Genomic DNA, 22,677 nt, shown 5'->3' on the forward strand with positions numbered 1-22,677 from the left:
CGGGCTGCCACCGTACAGGGCGGCAGCACCGAGCTCCCTCACTCAGCTGCCCTGCCCGGGCCACCAATCGAATTGGGCGCAACCGCCGAGCGCCGCGGCGGGAAGGCGGCCTGAAAGGTCGGCGGTTGGATGGCGGGTAACGGCCCGGCTCGCACCGCCGCCGCCAAGCGCTCAGTCAGCGGCCACACAACACAACGGCCCGCCTGACTCATGAGTCAGCGCGCCGTGCCCGGCCCGCCCCGCTAGCCTGCAGCCGGACACAGCGCCGGGTAGCAGTCGCTAATCCCGCCGGTCACCCAAAGCCGAGCCGCGGCCCCACCGGGGCCTTATTAACTGGCATGACTCACCAACAACCCTACCCCCCCCCTCTCCCCCCCGGGCTATAACAGCTGTTTTATCTCCATCAAGGCTGCCGTAATTACGCCACACAAAAATAGTTACAAGGTACTTGGAAGGGGTTGCTGTTAGAGCGCTGCCGCTTCCTCTTCTGATGTGAACGCGCGTGTGCGCGGATGCCCGAGCGGGGTGCGGGGGGGGCGAAGAAAGGAGCCCTGCTGTGCCGTAGGAATTATTTCATCAGCCGTTCGAGGCGTTTGCCTCGTAGCCCCCGGTGCCTGCCCCCGCTCCCCCTCGCCCGCCCGCAGCCCACGCACGCGGCGGTGCAGGAGCAACACAAATAACACGCGATCCCGCGCGTTAAGGAACAAGCAGCACTCCGGGTCCGCACGCCCGTCTCCAGGCCAGGCGGCTTGCTTCCCTTCCACTCCCCAGGCCGAAACCTTCGCGCTTGAAATCTCAGCTCGCAGCTCGGCGGCGTTCGGGACTTTGAAGTACGCGCCCGGCGCCGGCAGGCACCTGGCTTTGACAGGGGGCGGCGGGGCAGCGCGGGGACCAGCAGCCGAGGCCGCCCGCCTTCGGGAAGGGGCTTTCCCCCCCCCCCTTTCCTCCTCCCCCGGTGGGGAAGCTGGATCGATCCCCCCCCCTCCGCCCCCGGCCCCGCGAACGAGCAGCTCGCAAGTCCCGCGTCTCCCATGCCGGAGGAAAATAAACTGTTGCTGCACCACGTGCTCGCCTGAGCAGGGTGAGTCAAGCTGTGAGACTTGTCTCTGCAGCTATGAGCATGTGTCGCAGCCAAACCAACGGGCTGGGGGGGCAGAGGGGAGGGGAGGGGGGTGTGAGACAAACAACCTTTACGAACTGATGTAAAAACAACCCCAGAAACAGAGGCTGGCCTTCCCCCGCGGGCCGGGCTGGCCAGGGCTCCTTCGGTGCCATCGAGAGCGGGGGGGGGCGGGGAGGGGGGCAGGAGGCAACGAAATAGCCCCCACGGGCAGGCGGGAGGGGGGAGGCGGCAGAGCTCGCCGTTCTTTAGAGGGGCTCCTTATCCAGCCGTACGTACTCTCCTTTCTTCTCTTCTATTCACGCGAAGGAGTGGGTGGTTCATCCGGCAGCAACAGGAGGAGGCTAGTCAAGGGCAGCTGTCAAAATCTTCCCCCAACCCCACCCCCCTTCTCCTTCCAGTTTAATGATCAAACGTCTGCTGGAAGAAAGACGAGGGAGCGGGAAGCACGGACCCCCCCCCCCCCGCCGACGCCGCCGTTGTGTGTGCATGAGCGAGCGGGTACGGGCAGGACCCCCCCGCCCCGCCGGCCCGTCCCTCCCCTCCCGTCTGACAGAGCCACAGCAGTCCGTGAGGGGAGGAGAGAGGGGGAGGAGGAGGCAGCGCGGCAGCCGCGAGTGCCAGTGCAGCGCTCGGTTACTCTGCTGTACTCGCTGCGGGGAGGTGGGGGAGGGCGGGCGCTGTGTACCTTTCCCTCCCGTGCCTTTCCTCACTTTAACGAGCTGGGGCCAATCGCCGGCAGAAGGGAACAAAGGGAAGGGGGGAGGGAAGCCCACCCCGGCAGCGGCCGCACCAGAAAACCCCCGGGGAGGCAGAGCCCAGCGGCTCCTGCTGACAGCAGCGCGGCCCCGGACTAGGCGCCTGGTTCCGCGGCGGTGTTTCTTGTTTTCCTTCTTGGTTGTCGTCGCCTTGCTCCTCCTCGCCGAGTTTAAAAGGGGAGCAGTGTCCGGCAAAGGGAGAGAAACTTGGGGCACTGTGCGAGGGGTCCGGCGGCGGCATCGGCGGCAGCTCGGTCCTCGCGATCAAGATGAAAAGTAAAAAAGGTAGTTGTGATGGGGTGCGCTGGGAGAAAGCGGGGTGCCCTGCGCCTCTGCTCTCCCAAAGGGAGCAGCTCGGGGAGGGGGGCCGGGGGGGGGGGAGGACTGTTGCTAAGCTAGACGGAGTCTTTTTTCTTTCTCGGCCGTTTTGTTTCCAGTGCCCACCACCCCCCGTTCGAGCTCCCGTGTAAGATGGCAGTGGATGCTCCGCTCCCAGACAAAACATGCGGGGCTGTTGTTTGGAGACAGCCGCCTCTCGGCGCCGCTGGCTCCCTGTCAAAAACATGTCCAGCCGCCCGCTTTGTGCCCCCGAGAACTTTTGTTTTCGCTCCCTCCGCCGAGTCTCTTCCCCCTGCCCTCCGCTAAAACGCTTTTTGTCGGTTTTTTGTACCGAGCCCCACCGTCCCGCTAACGGGGGATGGAGGGTGCGGGTTGTTTTCCGAACTTGGGGCGAGGAAAAGCGGGGCAGCCCCCAACTCCGAGCGCCGCGGGAGTCCGGCAACTCTTTGTTCGCGGAGGCGCGGGGGGAGCGGGCACGCCAGCGTGGGGCTGGGGGGCAGCAGGGGCTCGCACCCCATCCGAGTTGTTTTGCTGTAAGTTGCTGCCTTTTCCTACGCCTTCTTTTATGTCTTAAAACACAAAAATAGCAGAAAGTTTCGACACATGCTTAAAAGGAGGAAGACACCCCCCTTCAAAAAAAAAGGGGGGGGGCTTTTTTTGTTCTTTCTGTGTTATTTTACAAACAGACAAAACTTTTCAGCTTGAGGATTGTTACTCTCTGCGCCTGTGCTTTAAGTGCCTTTAAATTAGAGCTTGGCCACAAAGACGCGGAACGTGGTTTAAGATTTAACACATCTGCGCTGGCTGGAAAGAAGTTTTTGGCAAAGCAGGATCTTTTCAGTTGCGATTTAGTGCGGATGAAGGGTGTTTTGCATTCAAAGACCATTAAATTATCCCAAGTGGAGGGTTGGAGGGGAGCAGTGCGCATGTTCAGTACTCCAGAGTTGTGCTGTTTTTCCTCTACTACGCATTCCTGCGGCTCTATAGTAGGGCAGCCTCGCTCATTGTTAATATCCTTGGAGCAATTAACGCATATGTAGTTCGTGAAATCATTGGACTGCTGAAAAACGTGATGTACTAATATGGTCTGTAGCCCTCGTAAGAAAGCTTTTGGACGTGCCACTCGTCTTAAGAGGAGGCGCGCACAAAGGGAATTAAGACACAAAGGCGAAGTTTAAACAGCGGGCAGGGTGGTGTTTGAAAGCGGAGCTCCCGCAGGAGCGGGGCGCGTACCAGCCTGCCTGCGAGCTGCCCGGGGTTGGAGATCACAGCGTGCGCTGCATACCGAGCCCGGCCGCCTGCGCTGGGGGACGGTGACAGCCTTGGCTTCAAAGCCCTTGTAGTCGCGATAAGTGGGCTGAGATTCTTAACCTCATGGCAAGCGTTGGGTTTTGGTTGGTTTTTGGTTTCTTTTTTCTTTTTTTTTTACTTTTTTTTTTTTTCTCTGGTTTCACCGAATTAATTTAGCCCGGTTATTTTTAGGACATTCCTGTGCTCCCTGTTTGCACAGCAGTGGTGAGCTGGTTTCCTGTCTGCTGTTGCTTCCATTGTTCAGACTTCTCTCCCCGAGGGCAGCTGCTGGTTGGTGAAATACCAAACTCGGTGCACTTTCAGCTGTTGTTCTTGCCACCCCCGAAATAAATGCGTGTGAAAAACGCTGACGTAGTTTCTAGGTATGGATGTGTAGGGCTGTGCGTGCGTGTGTGAAGATCTTCTGCTTTGAGGATTGCAAGTCCTGGGCTGAAACAATGGAAACAATGAAAGGTGACAGGCGGGAGGGAGAACTTTTGAGAGGGGCCATGGGCCTGGGGTTTGCGTGGCAGAAATTAAAAGGTGTGGAGACAAAGACCGAAACTTTCTAAAAAGATGTTAGGGGCTAGGGTGTCTTTGTTTTATTAAAGATTGGGCTTGTAGTTATTTGTGACCTCCTGGCGTACGAGGCTCATTCAAGGAAGTTTCAAAGAGTGACTTTGTTAGAGATTTCTTGCCTGCACTCCTGGAAAAATCCCGTTTCAAGAAAAAAAAGCCGCATAGCGTAGCCAAGTCTGGGCGCTTTAGAAGCGATAGAGTGCAAGCTGTGAAATGCAGAGGAACACAAATAACCTGGTTCCTCAATTATGAAACCTATTGAGAAGAAAAAGTTGTGTTAGTTTTTTGGTTGTTTTTTTTTTTTAAGTGTGGAAATTCCCTTCTGCATCCTTGTAGTTGTTGTTTACTTATTAATAATTTTAAAGGAATTAGGTTTTGTTGTTGGTTTTTTTTAGTTCTCATTAAATTGTAGTTAGGGTTTTTTGTGTGTTGGATTTTTTTTGGTGGTTTTGGGGTTGTTTTTTTTTTTAGTGTGTTTTTGTTTTTAGCTAACAGGCAGCGGAGTAACCCCCCCCCCCCAGGACACTTCTGTGGATAGTTTCATGTACAAATAATAATGTGATAGCAATCGCACTGAACGTACTCAGGTTGTTAATTAGCTGATTTAGAACACAGTCTTGTAAAGGCAGAGGCATGTGCTCAAGTTTATACATGTGAGGAATCTTACTGAACTTGGTTACAACAGGATCGGGGCCTTAGATGGGAGCTGATTCTGTTTATCTGTGTTCAATAATAAATAAATAAATCATGCTTTAAAATCCAGAGAACCCTAAGGGAGTAGGGTGAGAGGTTTTCCTAAGGTGTTTTTTGTCCATCCCCTCTCTGGAGGGCAGAGATTGTTCCTTGTGGTCTACTTTGTCCTGTTTTGAATAACAATTGGCTTCTGCCACTTCCTTTGTGAAGCTCTTCCTCGACACAATGGGATAGTTGTGTTTTTTTGTTTTGGGTCGTTGTGGTGTTTTTTTTTTCCCCCATCCTAAATTTTTCACTTGCTCAACTCTTGAGTCTCTCTGGACACTTTGTCCTCCCCCTCAAAGTATTTCAGCTGTGCTGCCGTAAGTAGCAGGAGTTTATTTTGAAATCAACTTTAGTCATCACTGTACTTTTACTCAAGTTGTTTCAAGCTGTAACGGTTGGGTGCTGAGCCTGGGCTCCTGGGTGTAATCTTCACCGAGCTGATTACAGCGGGACCTGTGAAGTCTTAGGGCTGTGATACAATGCAACAGTGCCTTCAATCGCGCATATGACTTCAGTTGAAGAGCCGGGAGGATCAAGTAATTTATAAAGAAGGGATGCTGATCGTGGAGTTCTTGGGTCATTAATAGCATGGATGGCTCACCTGAGTGGCAATGGCAGGAGTGGAGGACTGGGATTTTGTTTTGTTTCTTAGAGCTCCCTGCAAATGGACTTGTTGTGCAGCTTTAATTTGGGTCCTGTAAAAGCAAGTTTTTTCTTTAGATTAAACACATTTAGGAGAAGAGTGTAGAATATCCCGGCGCTAGGCTGCTTTTAAGACAAAATAAATTAGTAGGTCAGCTGGGGCTACTCGTCGTGTCCACAGGCCTTTATTCTGGGTGTAAATAACAGTGAGCCAATGGTCCAGTCTGTGGAGCCCAGCCAAGAATCCTTTTCAGTTGGGCCCTGTTAAAACAGGAAACCAGCAGCGAATAGCCTGATTACTAACAAGACGGAAAAACAGAGTTGGGTTGTAATCAGCAGGAATGCTTTTAATGAAAACAGAGCCTTGACAGCAACAACGTGGCTCCTGCTCTAGTAAAAAACATATCAGCTGGGGTAGGGTGAGATTTCTAGCCGTGACTTCCTGTCGCTGCTCCCTCTGTGCGGTGCCAGGGAGATCTGCCACAAGTTCAGAGGGCCGATCATCTTATTTAAATAAGAAGCTGTACTACACCGGGTTTCCTGCTTAACCAAAACCTGCTTTGTGTCACTAACTTACTGTGTCAATTAATATGACACACTAAGCGAGGAGGTCAAAGGGCAGGCTGTGCTGTTGACTCATTCCTTGCGAGATGGGTTAGTCAGACAGCAACTTTTACTTTAGCAGAAGATCGTGTCTGCAAAATAGACAAACGGGTTTTTCTATGCTGCTGGCTTTCAGACAGTGTTTTGTCACTTTTTTCAGGTGAAAGCGAGCAACGGTTCTAGAAGAACTTCAGCTGTCAAATCAGTTTTCTCAAATCCAGAGAGGTTCCCGTGGAATCTTTTAGCTCTGTGTTAGGTCTTGGAGAGGTTACTCCAGATAGGGTGGTGTGTGCCTGGAGGACTTTCTTCTGCCACGTAAATGTGGCTTGCAAACCATTAGACACCTAACTTTCTCAAGAGGAGCAGTTTCTTTGGCATCTCTTCCCTCTTTATTTGCAGCGTTTACTGTTTGCCTCTCCCTGTTTTCCAAAGTCCTGTCTCGCTGCCCATTATATTGAAAAACAAACAAAAAACCCAACCCACTGAAGTGCCGCAACACTTCTGGCTTCTGACAAACAAGAACAGCAAACTTGAAAACACTGCCTGAATAGCCCAGGCTAGTTTTAGCTAGTTTTCGAGTTGAATTTTAAAGGGATGAGCTGCTGCTTTGCAGAGCCGTGGTGGTGTCTCTGCAGGAGCTTTGTTCCAAGAAGTGCTCCTCATGGCTCCAGGAGCCCATTGTGCAAGGCATGTTCTCAGGTTAGGCTGCAACCATGACAGCACTTTCCGTGAAGCTATGACGAATACCAAGCAGTTTGCTGGGAATCGTCTTAAAGCAAACTTGACATACTTTCTACATGAATTGAGAACCTGTGTACATAATTCAGAGTTTATCTTGTGTTGGTTATTTAAATACTGTCCTATTGTTCCTGTTCCATGACTGTATAATTTATGTAGCTAATCATCGCAGGAAAAAATTGCTATGTTAGTTTGGTGTTTGTTGGTTAAGTAAGTGAGTAAGTGGGAGAATGGAAACAACAGCAAGTTACTGAAGTAACTGTGCCAGATGAATTGCAGATTGATCATCCTGCTGGGAATGCTTTGCATGGTGAAACTGTGCATTGAAATCTGGGTAACTTAAGCTAAATGGAAGGATGTTGGAGCTATTCATAAATAGGGGAAGGAAGAGAATAATTTCCATGTCAGCTTTGGCTAAAGTTTCAAAGTGTGGGGTGAAAAGTCCTCCTCTGCCCCCTGCACACCACTACCCAAGTGTTAAGGAAAACTTGCGCACACCCCTTTTTTTCTTTCCTTGTGTGGCTGGAGTTTTGTTTATTTGTTTTTAAAATTATGTTAATTCCTTCTGTTTATTTATGGTATATAGTTTTCTACTTTCACATGCACATTTCTTTTAGGGCTGATTTTTGTTTCCTTACACAGAATTTTTGATTTAAGGGTGGTTGCCCATATAAAAATCTTATTTTTGCATTCAACTTGTTTTTACTATTCAGGTTGTAAGTTTTGATGTTGTGAATGAGCAAGTCTCTTCCTCTCCCAATCAAAATTCAAAACACAAAAAGATTAAGGTCTTTTTTTCCCTTCTATAGCTTCTAGAAAATGCTTCTGAAAGCCAGTATAGTTTAACTTTAAATTAGTATTAAATTCTACTAGTCGAAAATGGGTGGTACGTTATTTAAGTTTATATATAGTTTGTAAGATTCCTAAAATTTCTCGTGTGCTTAACCTAGTATTTAAAGCATGGTTTTCTGTGTACTTTACAGTACTTCTTGCTTCTTCAGTAACTAGTGTGTCCTACCAAAGGAGTAGAGTTTTGTAGTGTTCCTAATGATTGAATGTTTATTTGTTTTAATTTATTTATGTACCATAGCACCATGTTACTAGCAGTGTGGTGTATATAAATAGGGTAGTCAGGTTTTGAAATCTGTTCCTTCCTTGGTATTGAAGGAAAAAGGTATGCAGTTAACTTGTAAACCAGGAGCCTTTGTAGTAGCACAGAACATGTAGCTATGAGATGAAAAGCATGAATTGGAAAAAATCTGAGTGCGAAGTGGTACATTTGAGGCAAACAAACCCACCCAAATATTATGTTTTCATGGTTGGCTGTTACAGAAGTGCAATTAAATTACACCAGTCCAACTCCTGATAAACCTGGTTGACTCTTACATGACTTAGGCACCTGGTTCTTTCTTCCCCCAACCCCCCCCAAGTGAAAATACACTCAGGTGGGGGCAGACACAATTTTCCCCTTTCTTCTTTCCTTTTTCTACTAGTTTTTATTAATAGGTCTAGAACAAGCTATTAATTTATAAAATCCACAAGCTATCTCTCCCAGGAGGGAACCATCAACATGTTAAGAAGCAATTAAATAACCCATTGCTTGAGTTGGGTGTTTTAAGTTCTTGTATATTGGCCCCTTGCCTAGCCACTGGATAGTTACCCTTGAAGAATAGTGTTGGATGCATACCATAGCAAGCAAATTTGGACAATATTGGCATTAGATAGAAGCTATCTGATAACATGCAGCAGATAAAAGGTTGCCAGGGGAACAAGAACATGAGGGTTTGCAGAGAATTCCCCTAGGAACAGATCATTGGTGCTACGTTTTGTTCAGCTGACAGGAAAGCTACAGCTTGACAAGTTAACACTACAGGACAAATCTCCTCTATAAGAGGCAATACCATGATACGTAGTAAAGACAGTTAATGTAATAAAAAGTGAACCGTACAGTGCTGGAGCTGAGCAGTTTACGGATTTAGGAAGCTGATTGTTCTTCTCTTATAATCGTAGGTGTAGTTGCAGTATCAGGCAGTGAAACGGAGGATGATGACACTATGGATGTCCCACTGGATCTTTCCTCATCTGCTGGCTCAGGCAAACGGAGGAGACGTGGCAACCTGCCCAAGGAATCTGTGCAGATTCTTCGGGACTGGCTATACGAACACCGATACAATGCTTATCCTTCAGAGCAAGAAAAAGCGCTGTTATCCCGACAAACACACCTTTCCACACTACAGGTATTTAAAAAAAGTAGTTATCATTTCAAAAGGAGCTGTTCTCTTCTTATTTTACCTGTGGTCATGCAAATGTTTACATTGTACGCAATATTTCCTTTTTTATTGTTACTCACTCTCCTCCTGATGGCACTTGTAAGGAGAAATACAAATGAATTGTGTGTTATGATTATCTTTGTTTATTGGGAATAAGAACCTCTTCTCTGGGAGAACAGGCAGTTATGAGTTGAAGCTTGCATGCTAATTTTTGCAGAGTCGGGGCCCAGAAGATATAAAGTGTCTGCATACGATTATTATTATGAGGAGAAGGTATTTATTTGTCAACAGAAGTTTTATGATGATAGCTAAACAGCTTAACATACAACTCTTCACTTCTAAAACTGCAACTTGAGGCTTGTTCCTCTGGAACATGCACATGCATAATTACACATGATCCACTTCCATTAAGGTCAGTGGAACAACCTATTTATGGGATAGAGCTGCTCAAGTGTGTTAGTATATGATGAGGCTTTTGTTTGGTGAGCTTGGATTCTCATCCCGGGACACTGCTGGCAGCTGCAGGGTCCCTTGGATGCATCATTCTTGTTTACTGTGATCACCTTTGGTGGAATAGCTGTTGACAGTTGCTGCTTTCTACCTCGTGGGAAGGTTGCTTCCCGAGAACTTGGGCAAACCCTGCCTGTTTCAGTTTTGAGAGGCTCCTGCCTGGCTTCTGGCCTTTATTTTTCCAGATTAATTCGTTAGTACAAGTTTCGTAATTGGCTAGAAAGTAAAATTTCCTTAATGTAACATCATAAAGAAAACCTCCTGTATGTAGTAACCAGAAGAAAGACGTTAAACTATAAACTATCCTGTATCTCCCAGGAAACTGGTTTGATATTTAAACAAGGACAAACTCAAATGAGGTAATTCATGTTATGTCTGTCGACACAGTCAGTTGAACAAGGAAAATCAGTAACTATTTGTGGGAGGAGTGGCCCTCTTCAGAGAGAAAAGGTTTTCCTGTTGTTAATTAACCTAAGCTAGGGAACAATAGCTAATAGGTTAATGCATGTGCACAGAGTTAAAAGCTAAACCCCTCGGTTTGGGCTAGCAGCCTTCAAATGTGTCCTGGGGCTTTCTTTCTGTAACAGGAGTGGGGAGCCGGGGATAGAGCTGGGACAAGGGAAGGGCCTTTGCCAGGCATGTCAGAACTTGTCAGTAGGTCTCTCTTTTGTTCTGCAGTTAAGGAAACTGCTTGGAGGGATTCATTAATCTAACCCGATGACTCTAATGGCACATAGTTGGAAATGAATGAAGGTAGAAATTAAGATGTCGTTGTATTCCCAGGTCTGCAACTGGTTTATCAATGCACGCCGCAGGCTTTTACCTGACATGCTGAGGAAGGATGGCAAAGACCCAAATCAGTTCACTATCTCGCGGCGAGGGACCAAGCTTCCCGAGGGCGGCCTGGTGGAGTCTTCCATCAGTACCAAGAACTACATTCCCCTGCTAGAGGAGACTGCCTTCCTTCCCGCTGCCACACCGCTCGGCAAGACTGTGCCCTCTTCCAAGCTGGCTTCCCCGGGATCGGTCCTGGCTCGGCCGTCGGTGATTTGCCACACGACTGTGACTGCATTGAAAGACGCCCCCTTCCACTTTTGCCCGCCAGCTGGTGTAGGCCAGACCACGGACCTGCAGCAGGCCCCGGCCAACGGCTTCACAGACAACTCCCTCTCCTACCATGAGGACGCATCGAAACTGGGACCCGGTGCAAATGCACAAAGTGGGCTCTTTAACACTCCTCCTCCAACCCCACCAGACCTTAACCAGGATTTTAGTGGATTTCAGCTACTGGTGGATGTTGCACTCAAAAGGGCGGCAGAGATGGAGTTGCAGGCGAAACTTATGGCCTAAATCCCCTTCCTTCTCCTTCCCCATTTTGTTTTACCAGGCAGGGATCTAACAGCTGTGTGGTTATTGCCACCCACACGATATCAAAAGACTTCACTGCATTATTATATTTTTTTTTTTATTAATCTTATTTGCACAAGGGATTGCTGAAATGAAGCTTCCTGTCACTGAGATGGTCTTCAGTGGAATATGGTCATTCCAAGAATTATAAACTTAAAGCTACTGTAGAAAGAAAGGATTGTGTTGGTTTTTTTTGTTTTGGGGGTTTTTTTATGTTTTCTTTGTAGGTTTTTCATAATGTGAGATGGTTCCCAAGATCATGTGATTTGTTTTTGTTTCTTTCAGACTGTGCAATATCTAGTAATGATATAGAGTCTTCTTATCATTCCCATGCGGAACAGAATATACCGACACGCTGTCTAAAATAAATTTTCAATTTTTTTAACAATACAAACTTTGGATGATTATGCTTTTTTCCCATAATAAAATATTTTCTTTAAAAATGGATGCATAGAGTATTTTGTCAAATATGAGCTCTACAGAAACACAACTTTACTCTTTAAATACATGGAAGTGAGAAATATTTTTTGAATTTCTACTGACTTTGGTTTAGAAAGCTACGCTAGCAGTTGTTGTTAACCAGATGTTTAAAGGCATGCTGAAAAGTGGGCCAGAAGTACCTGACCATGTTCTGCTATGTTGGCACTTTTTAGAGGTACCCAAGGGAGCTATATATACAGGCAGCTCTTCTCTTGGGCCCCTCTTAAAAGTTCCAGCTTTAGGCCTGGAGATGTGACAGCCTGTGGGGAAGTTCTGAAGATGAAATGACTATACCAGAAAAGGGGTTGGGACAAGTGTTCTTTGCAGGTGATACAGCTCCTAGACATCACTGGTGACAAATATTGAGGGGAGGGTGACATGGGCCTCCCACTCTTACTCTACTTTGACTAGCAATTATGAGGTTTTGACTCGGTAATTCTATTAGACTGAAATGTATTCTTTGAAACCTGAGTTCCAGAAGCCAGGTCTTGGTGAGATACTTAAACAGGTGGTTGACTAAAAGTTAGGAGAGATCACTGTTGTATGGGGGTGTATTCTGGACAATGGATTCTAAGTTACCTTTCAGAAGAGGACTTTGCTATCAAAATGACTTGTTCCTGAGAAATGTGAAGACTTGCAGCTCACATTTCAACTGACTTGAATGTCAGTCACCCACCCTTATCCTCCCAACAACAATGAAGTAAGAGACCTCTAGGGGAAAGAATCAGTTCCAGATAATCCTTAAAAACAAGCCAGTTGTCTGGGAGCCTGGGTGAAGGCCTTGTGGAGCAGGAGAGCTGATAAATTTAAGGATGTCATTATGGGTAAAAGACTGCAATAGTCTGTCTGCACTGTGTATGTGTTTTGTTTTGCTGTGACCTCTATCTTTTAGTGTCAGAACAGTGTCAGAAGTACTGTCTGGAGTACTCTTTGGAATCCTGCTGAACTTCTGCTTTTCTTTAACCTTTAATGACTTCATTTTTATTTCTTAAAAAGGCAAATAGTAAATACTGGCTTGCTCATGTCTATGTCAGCTCCAATAACATGGTGTCATCCTAATAGAGTGTATGAAAACATGAATTTTTAGAAAATACTTTATATTAAAGCTAGAGAGAACAATTCTGAACATAGCTGTATACTTTATCTTCACGGAATAGCATGTGAATCCAGAAGGAGCCTTGTGTTTTGTCTCTTAGGACACACTGTACTTTATACTTACAGGATATTTTTCCTAGGATACCCATGTATGGGTTTGGGGTTTTTAGTTGTTCAGGTTTTTTTTTAATGAGTAATTGTAAAATGAATGTACACTTTTGTGTAACTGTGAAGTCAATGTTGAGGGAAAAGTTGGTCAATAGGTATCCTTTTGGGGCGTAGATGGTTGTTCTCAAGGGATGCTAGACACCCAAAGAGGAGAGTCATCTTTTGTAAAGATGTTTTCTTTTCCACATGCAGGAAGGAACTTATGTCAAGCGCTGACAAAAAAGAACCTCATGCAAATATATGACTTTCTTCTTTTTTTTTTTTTTTTTTTTATGGGGCAGGTTGCTGGTGTGCTGTGGGGTAGAGAAAAAACAGGGAACTGGGATCATTAAAGGGCATTCTCCAAGATCTTTACTCTTCATTACTCCGCCCTTTAGAATAAAAAAATGTCAGCAAGTTCAGGAAAAAAAAAATGAGTTTTGCTGGCTGAGCTGACAAGTTCTGTAAATCCAGTAGAACAGCTGCAGTACTGAAAATGAAAATAGGATGGGGAAGAAAGGTGTTGCCATTTGGGTTAACAGTTTTCATTGAAAGTAAAAGCCTGTGGTCTCGCTGCTGTTTTCATTTACCATTATGCCCCACAAAATGGATTACCGTAGCAGCACCAAAGGGCCTGCCCATGTGATGAGCACTGCATTTCCATTTTGCTGACTGACTTAGCCTGGAGACTTTCCTTGTGACCACTTTTGCTTGAGGCTGTCTTTTTTTATCTTTTTTTTTTTTAATTATTACTTGTATTAAAGTTAGACCTAGAAGTTCAGCTGTAGTCATAAGTCAAACCCCTTTGGCTGACGAGCACCTGGTGCACTATGTAAAAGCTTTTCCCTACCCTGAGGTGTTACTTAACTTTAAAGAAGAAAATGACTCTTGCTAAGTACCCACCATAATATAAAAGGAGTTTCTCCTTTCCTGTAATCTAACAGAGTTTTGGTGCAGGCTAGTGGAAGTTTGCCTGAACCTATTCTTTCAGAACAGAAACTTGGATGTCTAGATAAACTTTTTAAAGGTAGGTAGATAGAGGGCAATCAGGTGGAGCTCAGATCCAGAGTGGAGCAGGAGTCCCAGTAGCAAAGCAAAGGCTTCATGCGATGGCCACTCATCCCTAGTACAGCAAAGGAGAAGTATTTCTGTAGCATTGTACCATGGAGTAAGAAAGAGGGTGGGAAAAACGCAGTACAAGGAAATAAAGAGACAGAGAGTTTTGCTGTTCTTGCAGTAGTAATAAACCCAGTAGCAAGGCAGCTGTGTCAAAAATTGACTCATTGAAAGCACACACTTGGACTGACTCCGGAGATGAAGGCGGGGGGGGGATCGCTGGTGACCATGCAGCCAGCCAGCACGTGAGCTAAGAGGTATGACACATCTACACTGGGGAAAACAGCTCACACAGAGACTTTGTCAACCTTGTTTTCATGGCTTTTGTGTCTTGTAAACAACTTGTGGCAGCTGCATGTGATAAATCTCTGCACAGAGCAAAAATAATTACAATAGGGTGGGAATATTAAGACTGGCGTCACCGCCTGCGTGCACAGGGGGGATGGTGTCTTGCTGCCTGTTTTGGCGGTGGGTTGGGGCTGGGGGAGTGGACTTGTGGTATCCCACTTGTCTTTCGGCTTCTGCCATGAGGTCAATGTACATGTCTATAAAACCGTTGAAGCTGTAACAGCTGGCCTTATGCTATGGGGGAGGGAAGAGGCAGAGAGAGAACAGGAAGCTGGGATAAGTCACTTTGAACTCACTTTAAGAGGGCAGCGCAGCTGGTCTGTGAGCTCCAGGGCAGGAGAGGTGATGCTGCCCTGGGCAGAGGAGTGCAGGCAATAACCTCACTGGAAAAGGGGTGATTTGAGAAAGTAAGGAGAAACCTGAGAGAGGGTATGGGTGGTGGTGGGGAATGATCACCGTTTCCCCATTGGAGGAAAGCCTGCAGCGGGAAGCCCATCCAGCACAAAGTGCAGTGCAGCTGGAAGCCCAGGTGCACCATGACCCTGTTAAGTGTCACTTTTATACCTGTGGTATTTAGGCCATTTGCAGTTAACTGTGTGCTGCCTGTCAGAGTCTCTTTCCTTTCATCTTTTTCCTCACAGCACTTGATGCAGTTTTTCTGTTAATGCTTAAAATCTATTCCTGGAGTACCTCGTAATTCTTTTAAAGCTCGTTTGGGTTTTCTTTTTTTTCTTCCTCTTCTTGGCATCTTGCAGTTGTCAACTTCCCTGCTGGCTTTTGCCAAATGGAGATTACTGGCAGGAGTACAGGGCATGTTCACTTTTCAGGACATTACTTGTTTTAGGTCTCTTGTTCACCAGTTCTCGTGGTAGTTAGTCTCTATCCTGTTTCACTGGTTCAGCGGGTTCTTCTCCCATGTTGGGACTGAAAGAGAGGAGATAAGATTTGCCATTCTCTAGCAAAACATCACTTAAAGCTGTTGCTGTTCCAGACATTGCATCCATGTGTGCTGTATGTGGTTCGGTGTCTATTCTGGTCCCTGTGATGACAATGAGTGCCAGGAGCTCTGCACACGCAGAAAAACATGTAAAGTGGTGCTAGCTATAGTAGAAAGTCAAAACAGACTACTTTCTCCACCTAAATTTTGTGTGCGTTCCTGCTGACAGCTCAAAGCCTTGGCATTTAGCCATGGTGTTTTGCTCACCTTTCCCCCTGAAACTGGCATTACTTGCCTTAATACTCCCTTTTCTTTCTGAAGTTTTTCAAGGCCTTCAGCTCTGAGATACAGGGTCTGGGACTAAAGCTAGCCAAGTATCAGAAGTCTTGTTAGAGGCTTGCAGACTAGGGCAGCTACCAGCACAGCCCTTTGTAGCCCTGCGATGCTGCCTTGCTGTGTAATATGAATCACGGTTCCTGAAGCTGATGCAGACATGAGTAAGTCACATCTGCCTCCCAGCTCATCCCCGCTCCATGGGATAGCAGGGTTTCTGCCAAATTCCATGTGCTTCCACTGACAAAGTGTAGATCTTTCAGCCGCTTACACCAACGTGTAATAAACTTGTAAAGATGCACACAGGTAGCAGAGCTTTGAATTAGTGTCTTAACCGTGTGGGGGAGGCAGGCTGCAGCTTGCAAAGGCAAGTTGAATGAGAGCAGCTAACAACTACCTAACTTTGGCCAACCTACCTGCCTATTCTTGGACAACTCTGGGACCACAGACCAGGGCTGTAGCGGCTTTCTTTAACTGCAGCCTAGCCAGTGCCTGCCATGGGCAATGAGCCCTCTCTGTAGGTGTGTTAACAAAGTGACCCTCTCGCAGCAAAGAAGCCTTGTTCAGGCATATATAAACCCTGCATGTGTTTTTTTTGTTGTGAGCCTTTTTTTTGTCAAATGATTCAGCTGATGATGGAAGATCAGCCTGACTGCAGCGAGAGCAGGTCAATCCCCATGCTGTGGGTTCTGCAGTAGGTATTTATCTTTGTGTGGCTACTCTGAGTTGTTCCCTCTTTTCTGCATTGACATGCTGCTGGGGAAATAGTGCCCTGGCAGCTGGTCCTGGAGCTCTTCCATCAGTGACATTTCACAGGCTGGCAGAGCTCAGCTTCTTTTTGAGAATATTCATTTTTATCAGTAGTAAGGAAACAGTTCCCAATTGTGAGACCTCTAAGTTTTACCAGTATAGTATTTAATAAATATACAGAAAATGTTCAGTCTCACCTCTGAACTCCCTGCATTCTAATAGCTCTTCAGGAAATGATGTGTCATTACATTTCAAGCTTGCTGCTGCTTCCTCCTCTACAAACAAACACTTAGGACCACACAGCATATGTTAAGGACAAAACCTTCCGTTTCTTTAACTGATGGGTCCTATCTAGCTTCAGTATAAAAGTGAGAATTCTTTCCTATCACAACTTTCCCTCTAGTGTCCTAGGTCTTTTGCAGGGGCAATTTTATTTTTTTCCTGTTGAATAGATTTTAGTGCTTGGCTGTGGGCTTTTGGCTTTTTGACCTCTCCTTTAGGAGATGTTGATGAAAAGACAACCTTGATTGTAATTTACAAGTCATTGATAGATTTTACATATATATATATATATTTGCACATATATATATTCTAGTAAGGACACCGTATATGTATATATATGGTCCTGGTATTTTTATATATATATATATATATATATATGTAAAAAACCCAAATCATTTGACTGACTATGGGAAGAATATGATGTTCTCCAGCTTGCTTTTAGAAGTTTGTGTAGCTTACCTTGGAAATTGTTCTGGATAGCAGACACAAAACTGATGGTAAGGATCACAACAGTTCTGTAATTTTCCTGAGCAAGCATCCAGCAGTTTTGCCAGAGCCTGTAATTTCACTTCCTTTTCTAGCCTACAATGTTCTGATCTCCTTTTCTTTTGCACTTCTAGTCTGATGCCTTGTTTGAACTCTCCCTCTATCATCTCTCTCCCTGTTTGACTTCAGAGTGCTTACTTAAGAATATCATGCATAGGCTATTTAACTAGATTAGGGATTATTTTGACTAGTTTTGTACTGTTTTGGAAGTCATGTGATCCTTGCTACCCCACTAAACTAACCACAACAACAAATCTTGCTCTGATGCAAACAAATCAACTTCTGTTCATGAGAGGAAAGCACATCTTCCCCTGGTAGACAGCTCGGTTAATTTCTAACTTCTGCTTTCTGTAATGTGACAGGGGCGAGCCAGAGAGAGAAGCAATTAGTAATAAAATCCAGCGTGTGTTTTTAAAAACAGAGGGATTGTTTTTAGTTTTGAGTTGGTGGCATTTCTGGTTTCAGCATACAGTCCCTTGGCTCTACTGCTACGGGCCTTCCCCAGGTGGATGTCCCACCAGGTGAGGTGTGAAGCAGACATTCCTCTGCCAACCTTGACTAAAAGGTTAGCTCAGGTTATCGTATTAAACACTACTTAGGCAGTTGCTGCTGTAACTCATTCTTCATGTTAAATTCAGCTGGCTTGCAGTCAGCCAAGGTATTTCCAGTGATGTGCTGCCAACTTTCTCCAAGGGCTTCCTCAAAAGTCTTTCTTCCTTTAGCTGGTATTACATAGGGAAAAAAAACCCTGTAAACATCTCCTTTTAGTTTATGGATTTACATCTGCAAAGCAAATACTGTCTGTTGCAAAGCCTACAGACCCTCCACCTCCCTTCCTCTACCAAACCAGTCCTCCTTGACCCCCTGATCCCTCTGTCCAGCCACAAGGAGCTTCAGCCAACTTCATCTTCTTGTCTGCTGGGTCTTTGCCAGCCGCCCTGGCCCTGGGGCTGTCCCTGAGTTTCTGGAGGCTGTGGATGGCTGCTCAGATGCAGAAAGCCTCCTTCATTGCCTGATCAGTAAAATAATAAATGTGTCTTCGACAGACACTTTGTCTTACTTCTCTCCTACTGCCATCTGTGACACTTGGGGGGTGGGAGTGTCCTGGTCCCCTTCTGAAGAGGAAGTGTCATCCCCTTACTGTCTTTTTGGACCCTAGGAGGAAGTGGTGGGGATGTGGGTACACAGGTCTGCATGGGAGAGTTCCCAACTCAGTCCTGCAACATCTTGCTGCTTTACTCCAATGTGAAGCTGGAGAGGTGGAAGTGGTGCAGTAGGGTGCCAGTGATCACAAGGGGTGCAGCACGCGAGGTTGGGCTGGGGAGCATGCCCACTGCCAGCACTGCTCATGGAGCTTCCTCTGATGTGGCAACTCAAATAAGCAGCACACTTAGAGGTTGAAGTGGGGTGGGGGGAAATAATTTTCCCTCCTATTTACACTGATAAGCAACAGGTATTTCTGCTGTGATAAGTTTCATTTCCTCTCCTTTTAAATGCAGTGATACAGAAGCTCAGGTTTCCTTCCACAGGGTCAGAAGAGCAAGGAGGGAAACACGGACCAGCTGATGCCTGCATTAGCCAGACTCTCTCGGTCTGGCAGAAGCGATTTGTTGGCGGTGGGACCCTGCCACTCCATGATGCTTGTTGAACTCAGAGGGAGTTTCGCTTCAGATCCTCTACTTCCCCAAAGCTTTGTATTTGATCCTCGCCTTTCCCCAGCGCTCTTCCACATTTCCTAGCCAGTCTGAGCTGAAGCAGGCTGCCCTGGATGCCTTCCCCAACGCCTGTGGGCTCCTTCACAGGGTGTGGGGAGCCGCCATTGCAGAGCTGGAGCTGCTCCCTCCACCTGGGGCTAATTACAGGCCGCTTCCTCTCCAGCTGCCAGAGGCCTGAACGGAGAAGGGGGAAATCGCATGCAAGGCCCTTGTAAAAGCCGCAGCCAGGCCCTCGGTGCCTGGTTCCTTTCTGCCATGGAAGGAAGAGCTGGCTGAGCCTCCCTCCCTGCGCTTCCTGCCTTAGGAAATCCCCTGCTGCAAGGCAGCCCGGCAAACCCACCTTGGGGATTTTAAACTGCAGCCAGTCAGCACTGGTTGGGTACGGGATGAGAGCTACAGGTTTTGAGAAAGCCCTAACAAACCTATTGATTATGCATAAGGAAAAGAATAAATATTCCTTCCTGCTCCGCAGCAATGTGGTTTGCCTAAACTCACTTCCCTGGGATACGGCGGAATTTGATCTTTAAGAAATGCTATCTAAAAAGGCCACGTGTAAAAACTTAACTGTTCCGGTGATAGGATCGTAATCTGCCTTTGATCCCATAAATTGTTGAACCACAGCTCTATCTGTTGCCCAAGGACTGCAGGAAATGTACACAGGCTTATGCAAATTTCTAGGAGAGGGAATATTTTTCAGGGCTGGGGGGGGGGGGGGTGGGGAAGGGAAAGGGGCTGGGGGGAGATGACTTGCAACACTCTGTTTTTGGATTACAGCTGAAAAGTTTGGCAGTCCTGATGCTCGCCTGTGTCACCCACCCCGCTGCCAGTTCCCATGGCTTCTTCCCCTCGATGCTTGCAGCCCAATTGTGCAAGCCTGGAGTGGTGAGATTTTTCCAGAGCTCTTCTCATGTTTGCCGGTGGCATTTACAAGCAGAGTCTGCAAGCTGGGTCCTTTGGCTGCATTTTCCTCCAAAGAGCCACAGTGACTGCAACGTTCATGTTTTGCTTCTAAATCCCCGTGATTTTTGTCAGTTGGGGGATATTTGCATGGGGGTGGGTGAATGGTGAGGGGCGAAACAGTTTCTTTGGGAACCTTGAAGGGAGCTGAGGTTGTGCCCGAGCCTGACCAAAGCAACAACACAGCGGGGGCACAGCCCACAGCTGGGGAGCTGTCAGGCAGGACTTCAATTTTGTGTAAATTGTGAATTTTCCTCTTTCCCAGACTTGTAAAAGAATATTCAAACCCTTGTAAAGAGGCAGGTTGGGTGTAGTGTGGGATTACATCCATCACTGCATTTACATCCTAAACTGGATTTAGGGCAGCAGATCTTGCTAAAAAATAAAAACAGAGATCCCATGATCCTCTCCTTGTGCTTTTTTTTTTTGTGTGTGTGTATATGTGTGTGTGTGTGCAAGCCAAGTGACATGACACTGGACTTTGATACTTCACCTGATTTAGTTTATTTTGCATGTTGAAGAAAGCTGTCAAAAGGGCAGCGTAAGCCCTCCATTGCCCAGCCGCCCTGGCAGGACTCCCCTGGCAGCCATGCCACAGTGCCGTGCTGTGCCAGGGGAGGCTACACTGCACCCAGAGCAGAGCACAGCATCTTTCCTGAAGCCACATGTGCTGCGCAGGTACAGGGCTGTCCACACCAGAATGTGGGGCAACTGCCTCAGCTGGGCATGAGTTTGTTTTGCTGTTTCTATTTGGTTTTTTCACCTCGGTGATAATTCTTACCCAATGCGCGATCTCTGCTCTGTGTACTTTACTACTCCTTGTGATAATCAAAATCCGGCCCTGAACTTTTTCACTACAAAGAAAACAAGAACTTTGCCCCGTTGGCTATTCACAGGGTGTCCGGCGGTGCCGCAGCCTTTTCTCACGTGCAAACCTCCCCCCCCCTCAAAGTCTGGTGAAATCAAGGTTACGCTGATGGCAGAGCGCTTACCGGTTTTTCCTGGTGTGGGTGGAGATAGGTGCTTTGACATGATGAGAGATTTCTGGTGACAAGCTCCTCTTCAAAAAGAGAAGGCACCCAACCAGCCGGTGAAAACAAGCCTATAAACCCCAGGATCACCAATATTGTGCTGTATATGGCTCAAAGTGCAACCTGTGGTGGGCAAGCACTGAAACATTAACCAGACCTTGGGACAGCGTCTGTAGTTGCCGCTGGGTGCCCATGCCGTCATTCCTGGGAGCAGGGAACAAGGGCTGCACTATTACTACTCCGCGCGGAGAAAGGGCACAGCGGTGTTTGCACAGTGTGGACAGAAGTGCTGGCGGCAGCCCCGAGTCATTGTGTGTATGGCGGTGGGGACAGCAATAAAAAGATACAAGCTTCCCTGTTCGGGGCACGGTGAGAGCTGGGAGAGGCTGAGAGCTTAAATCTTGGTTTCTGGCTCTCGTCAAAGAGCTGTGGCAAGCAATGTGGTGGTGGTGTGAAGCCATCCTTCCACGTACACTCCCATATTAGTAGGTATAATCTTGGCTGCTTGTGAAACTCCTCAGCCTCTCTTCTCTTCTTGTGGGAAGAACTGATAAAATTTATGAAAATGAGGGCTGCAGTGGCAGAGGAAAAGGGGAATACTAGAGATGCCTCTGGACCCAGACATCAGATAGATCGTTTGAATCTGGGTGGTGTTTTGGTTTGTGGGTTGGTTTTTTTGTTGTTGTTAACACCAGTGAGCTGTCCTGGAGATCAGGCGAGGAGATATGAGGAGCCAGAAGGTGTTCCTCAGCACGCAAGTGTTGTAATCACATTACTGCTCCCTGAGCTCAGCTGACAGAGGAGACCAGTAAACATCTCCCACCTCCCTGGTAGGTGACAGTACATAAATCTTCAGAGCACCCTGAGGAATAACAAGTCTTTTGCAACTTTGCCTCTGCACTCTGAAGGAGTTACGCTTGCATGATGGATGGCAGCGGCGCCTGGTCGTACTCAGAGGGGCAGCGCAGCTCCCGACTCCCTTGCAGAGGTATTATCCTCACCTGGAGGAAGGGTATAGCCGGGCTGCCTGCCAGCGCCGACACTCACAGCTGTAGAAACTGTCATTTCCTTTCCAGACACTGTCACCCTCAGCAAGACGCCTCCAGCCGCCTTGCATGCTTGGTGTCAGGCCAAAAACCATTCCTATAGCATCTGCTAATGCTGTATACATGTGGTAGTGTTAACTTACCTGGTTCCTGCTGTGGATTTCTCCACGGCCATTACCACATATCTGTGTCTTATCAGTGGGGTGGCTTTGGGAACAGCCTCTTCCATTAAAGTTTAGAGCGACTTTACCTGACAGTGTGTCCCTACTCAGGATCAGCAAAGTGATGCCTTGCCCTGCTCACGCTGAATCCTTGTTACCTGGCAAGAGTCTGGGAACCATGAGATCTTTTATTATTGTCGTGTATTACAGCTTCAGAAAAAGTACTGGATTTTGGGTTTGTATTGAAAGACTGACTCCTGGTCAGGATGATAAAGCCTGCAGGTGCAGGAATAGGACTTTGCCTTCACAGCTCTTTGTATAGTAATCGCTCTCCCGGTAGTCACAAAAGAAAGGACATGCTCATTTATGACGCATTAAATCACACAATTAATTTCCAAAGACAAATAACAAAACAGTAGCAAAGAGCCCCGGCGTGGTGCTCCTTCGTGGACTGTAAACACTGCAAGACAGAAACCATCAATATTTGCACAGTGCTCAGCCCAGCATAACACAGTTTCTCTGGTCAGGGCTTCGGAGGCACACTAATAGGTGTATTAAATAACACTCAATACTTTCTTATGGTACTTACAGCTTAACAATAACATGCATGCATGTGCCCAGGACTGTGGAGTGAGACTGCAGCACCGGGACCTGAAAACCCGTGATGAGGCCAAGCCTTGTGGTGTGCCCCCATTCCCACCCCGCTCTCCCCCCTGCTTATCACGTGTGCACCGCAGTG

At 47.0% G+C, this 22,677-nt stretch overlaps 1 protein-coding gene across 1 annotated transcript; it reads left to right on the forward strand.

Moving 5' to 3' along the window:
• The first annotated feature begins 2,086 nt into the window (after nt 1–2,086).
• Nucleotides 2,087–11,462, forward strand: TGIF1 (TGFB induced factor homeobox 1). Its single transcript, XM_084260064.1, has 3 exons — nt 2,087–2,163; nt 8,818–9,044; nt 10,371–11,462. The coding sequence occupies exons 1-3, from the start codon at nt 2,148–2,150 to the stop codon at nt 10,935–10,937; spliced, it is 810 nt and encodes a 269-aa protein (XP_084116190.1). The 5' UTR covers nt 2,087–2,147; the 3' UTR covers nt 10,938–11,462.
• Nucleotides 11,463–22,677: the final 11,215 nt, after the last annotated feature.

Source organism: Gallinula chloropus, assembly GCF_964237585.1.
Source record: "Gallinula chloropus genome assembly, chromosome: 2".
Lineage (NCBI taxonomy): Eukaryota > Metazoa > Chordata > Aves > Gruiformes > Rallidae > Gallinula > Gallinula chloropus.

Excerpts from the sequence above, each read along its gene's own strand:
- TGIF1 (XM_084260064.1), top strand. Across the intron at positions 9,045-10,370 it reads CACACCTTTCCACACTACAG|GTCTGCAACTGGTTTATCAA; the intron begins GTATTTAAAAAA and ends TTGTATTCCCAG.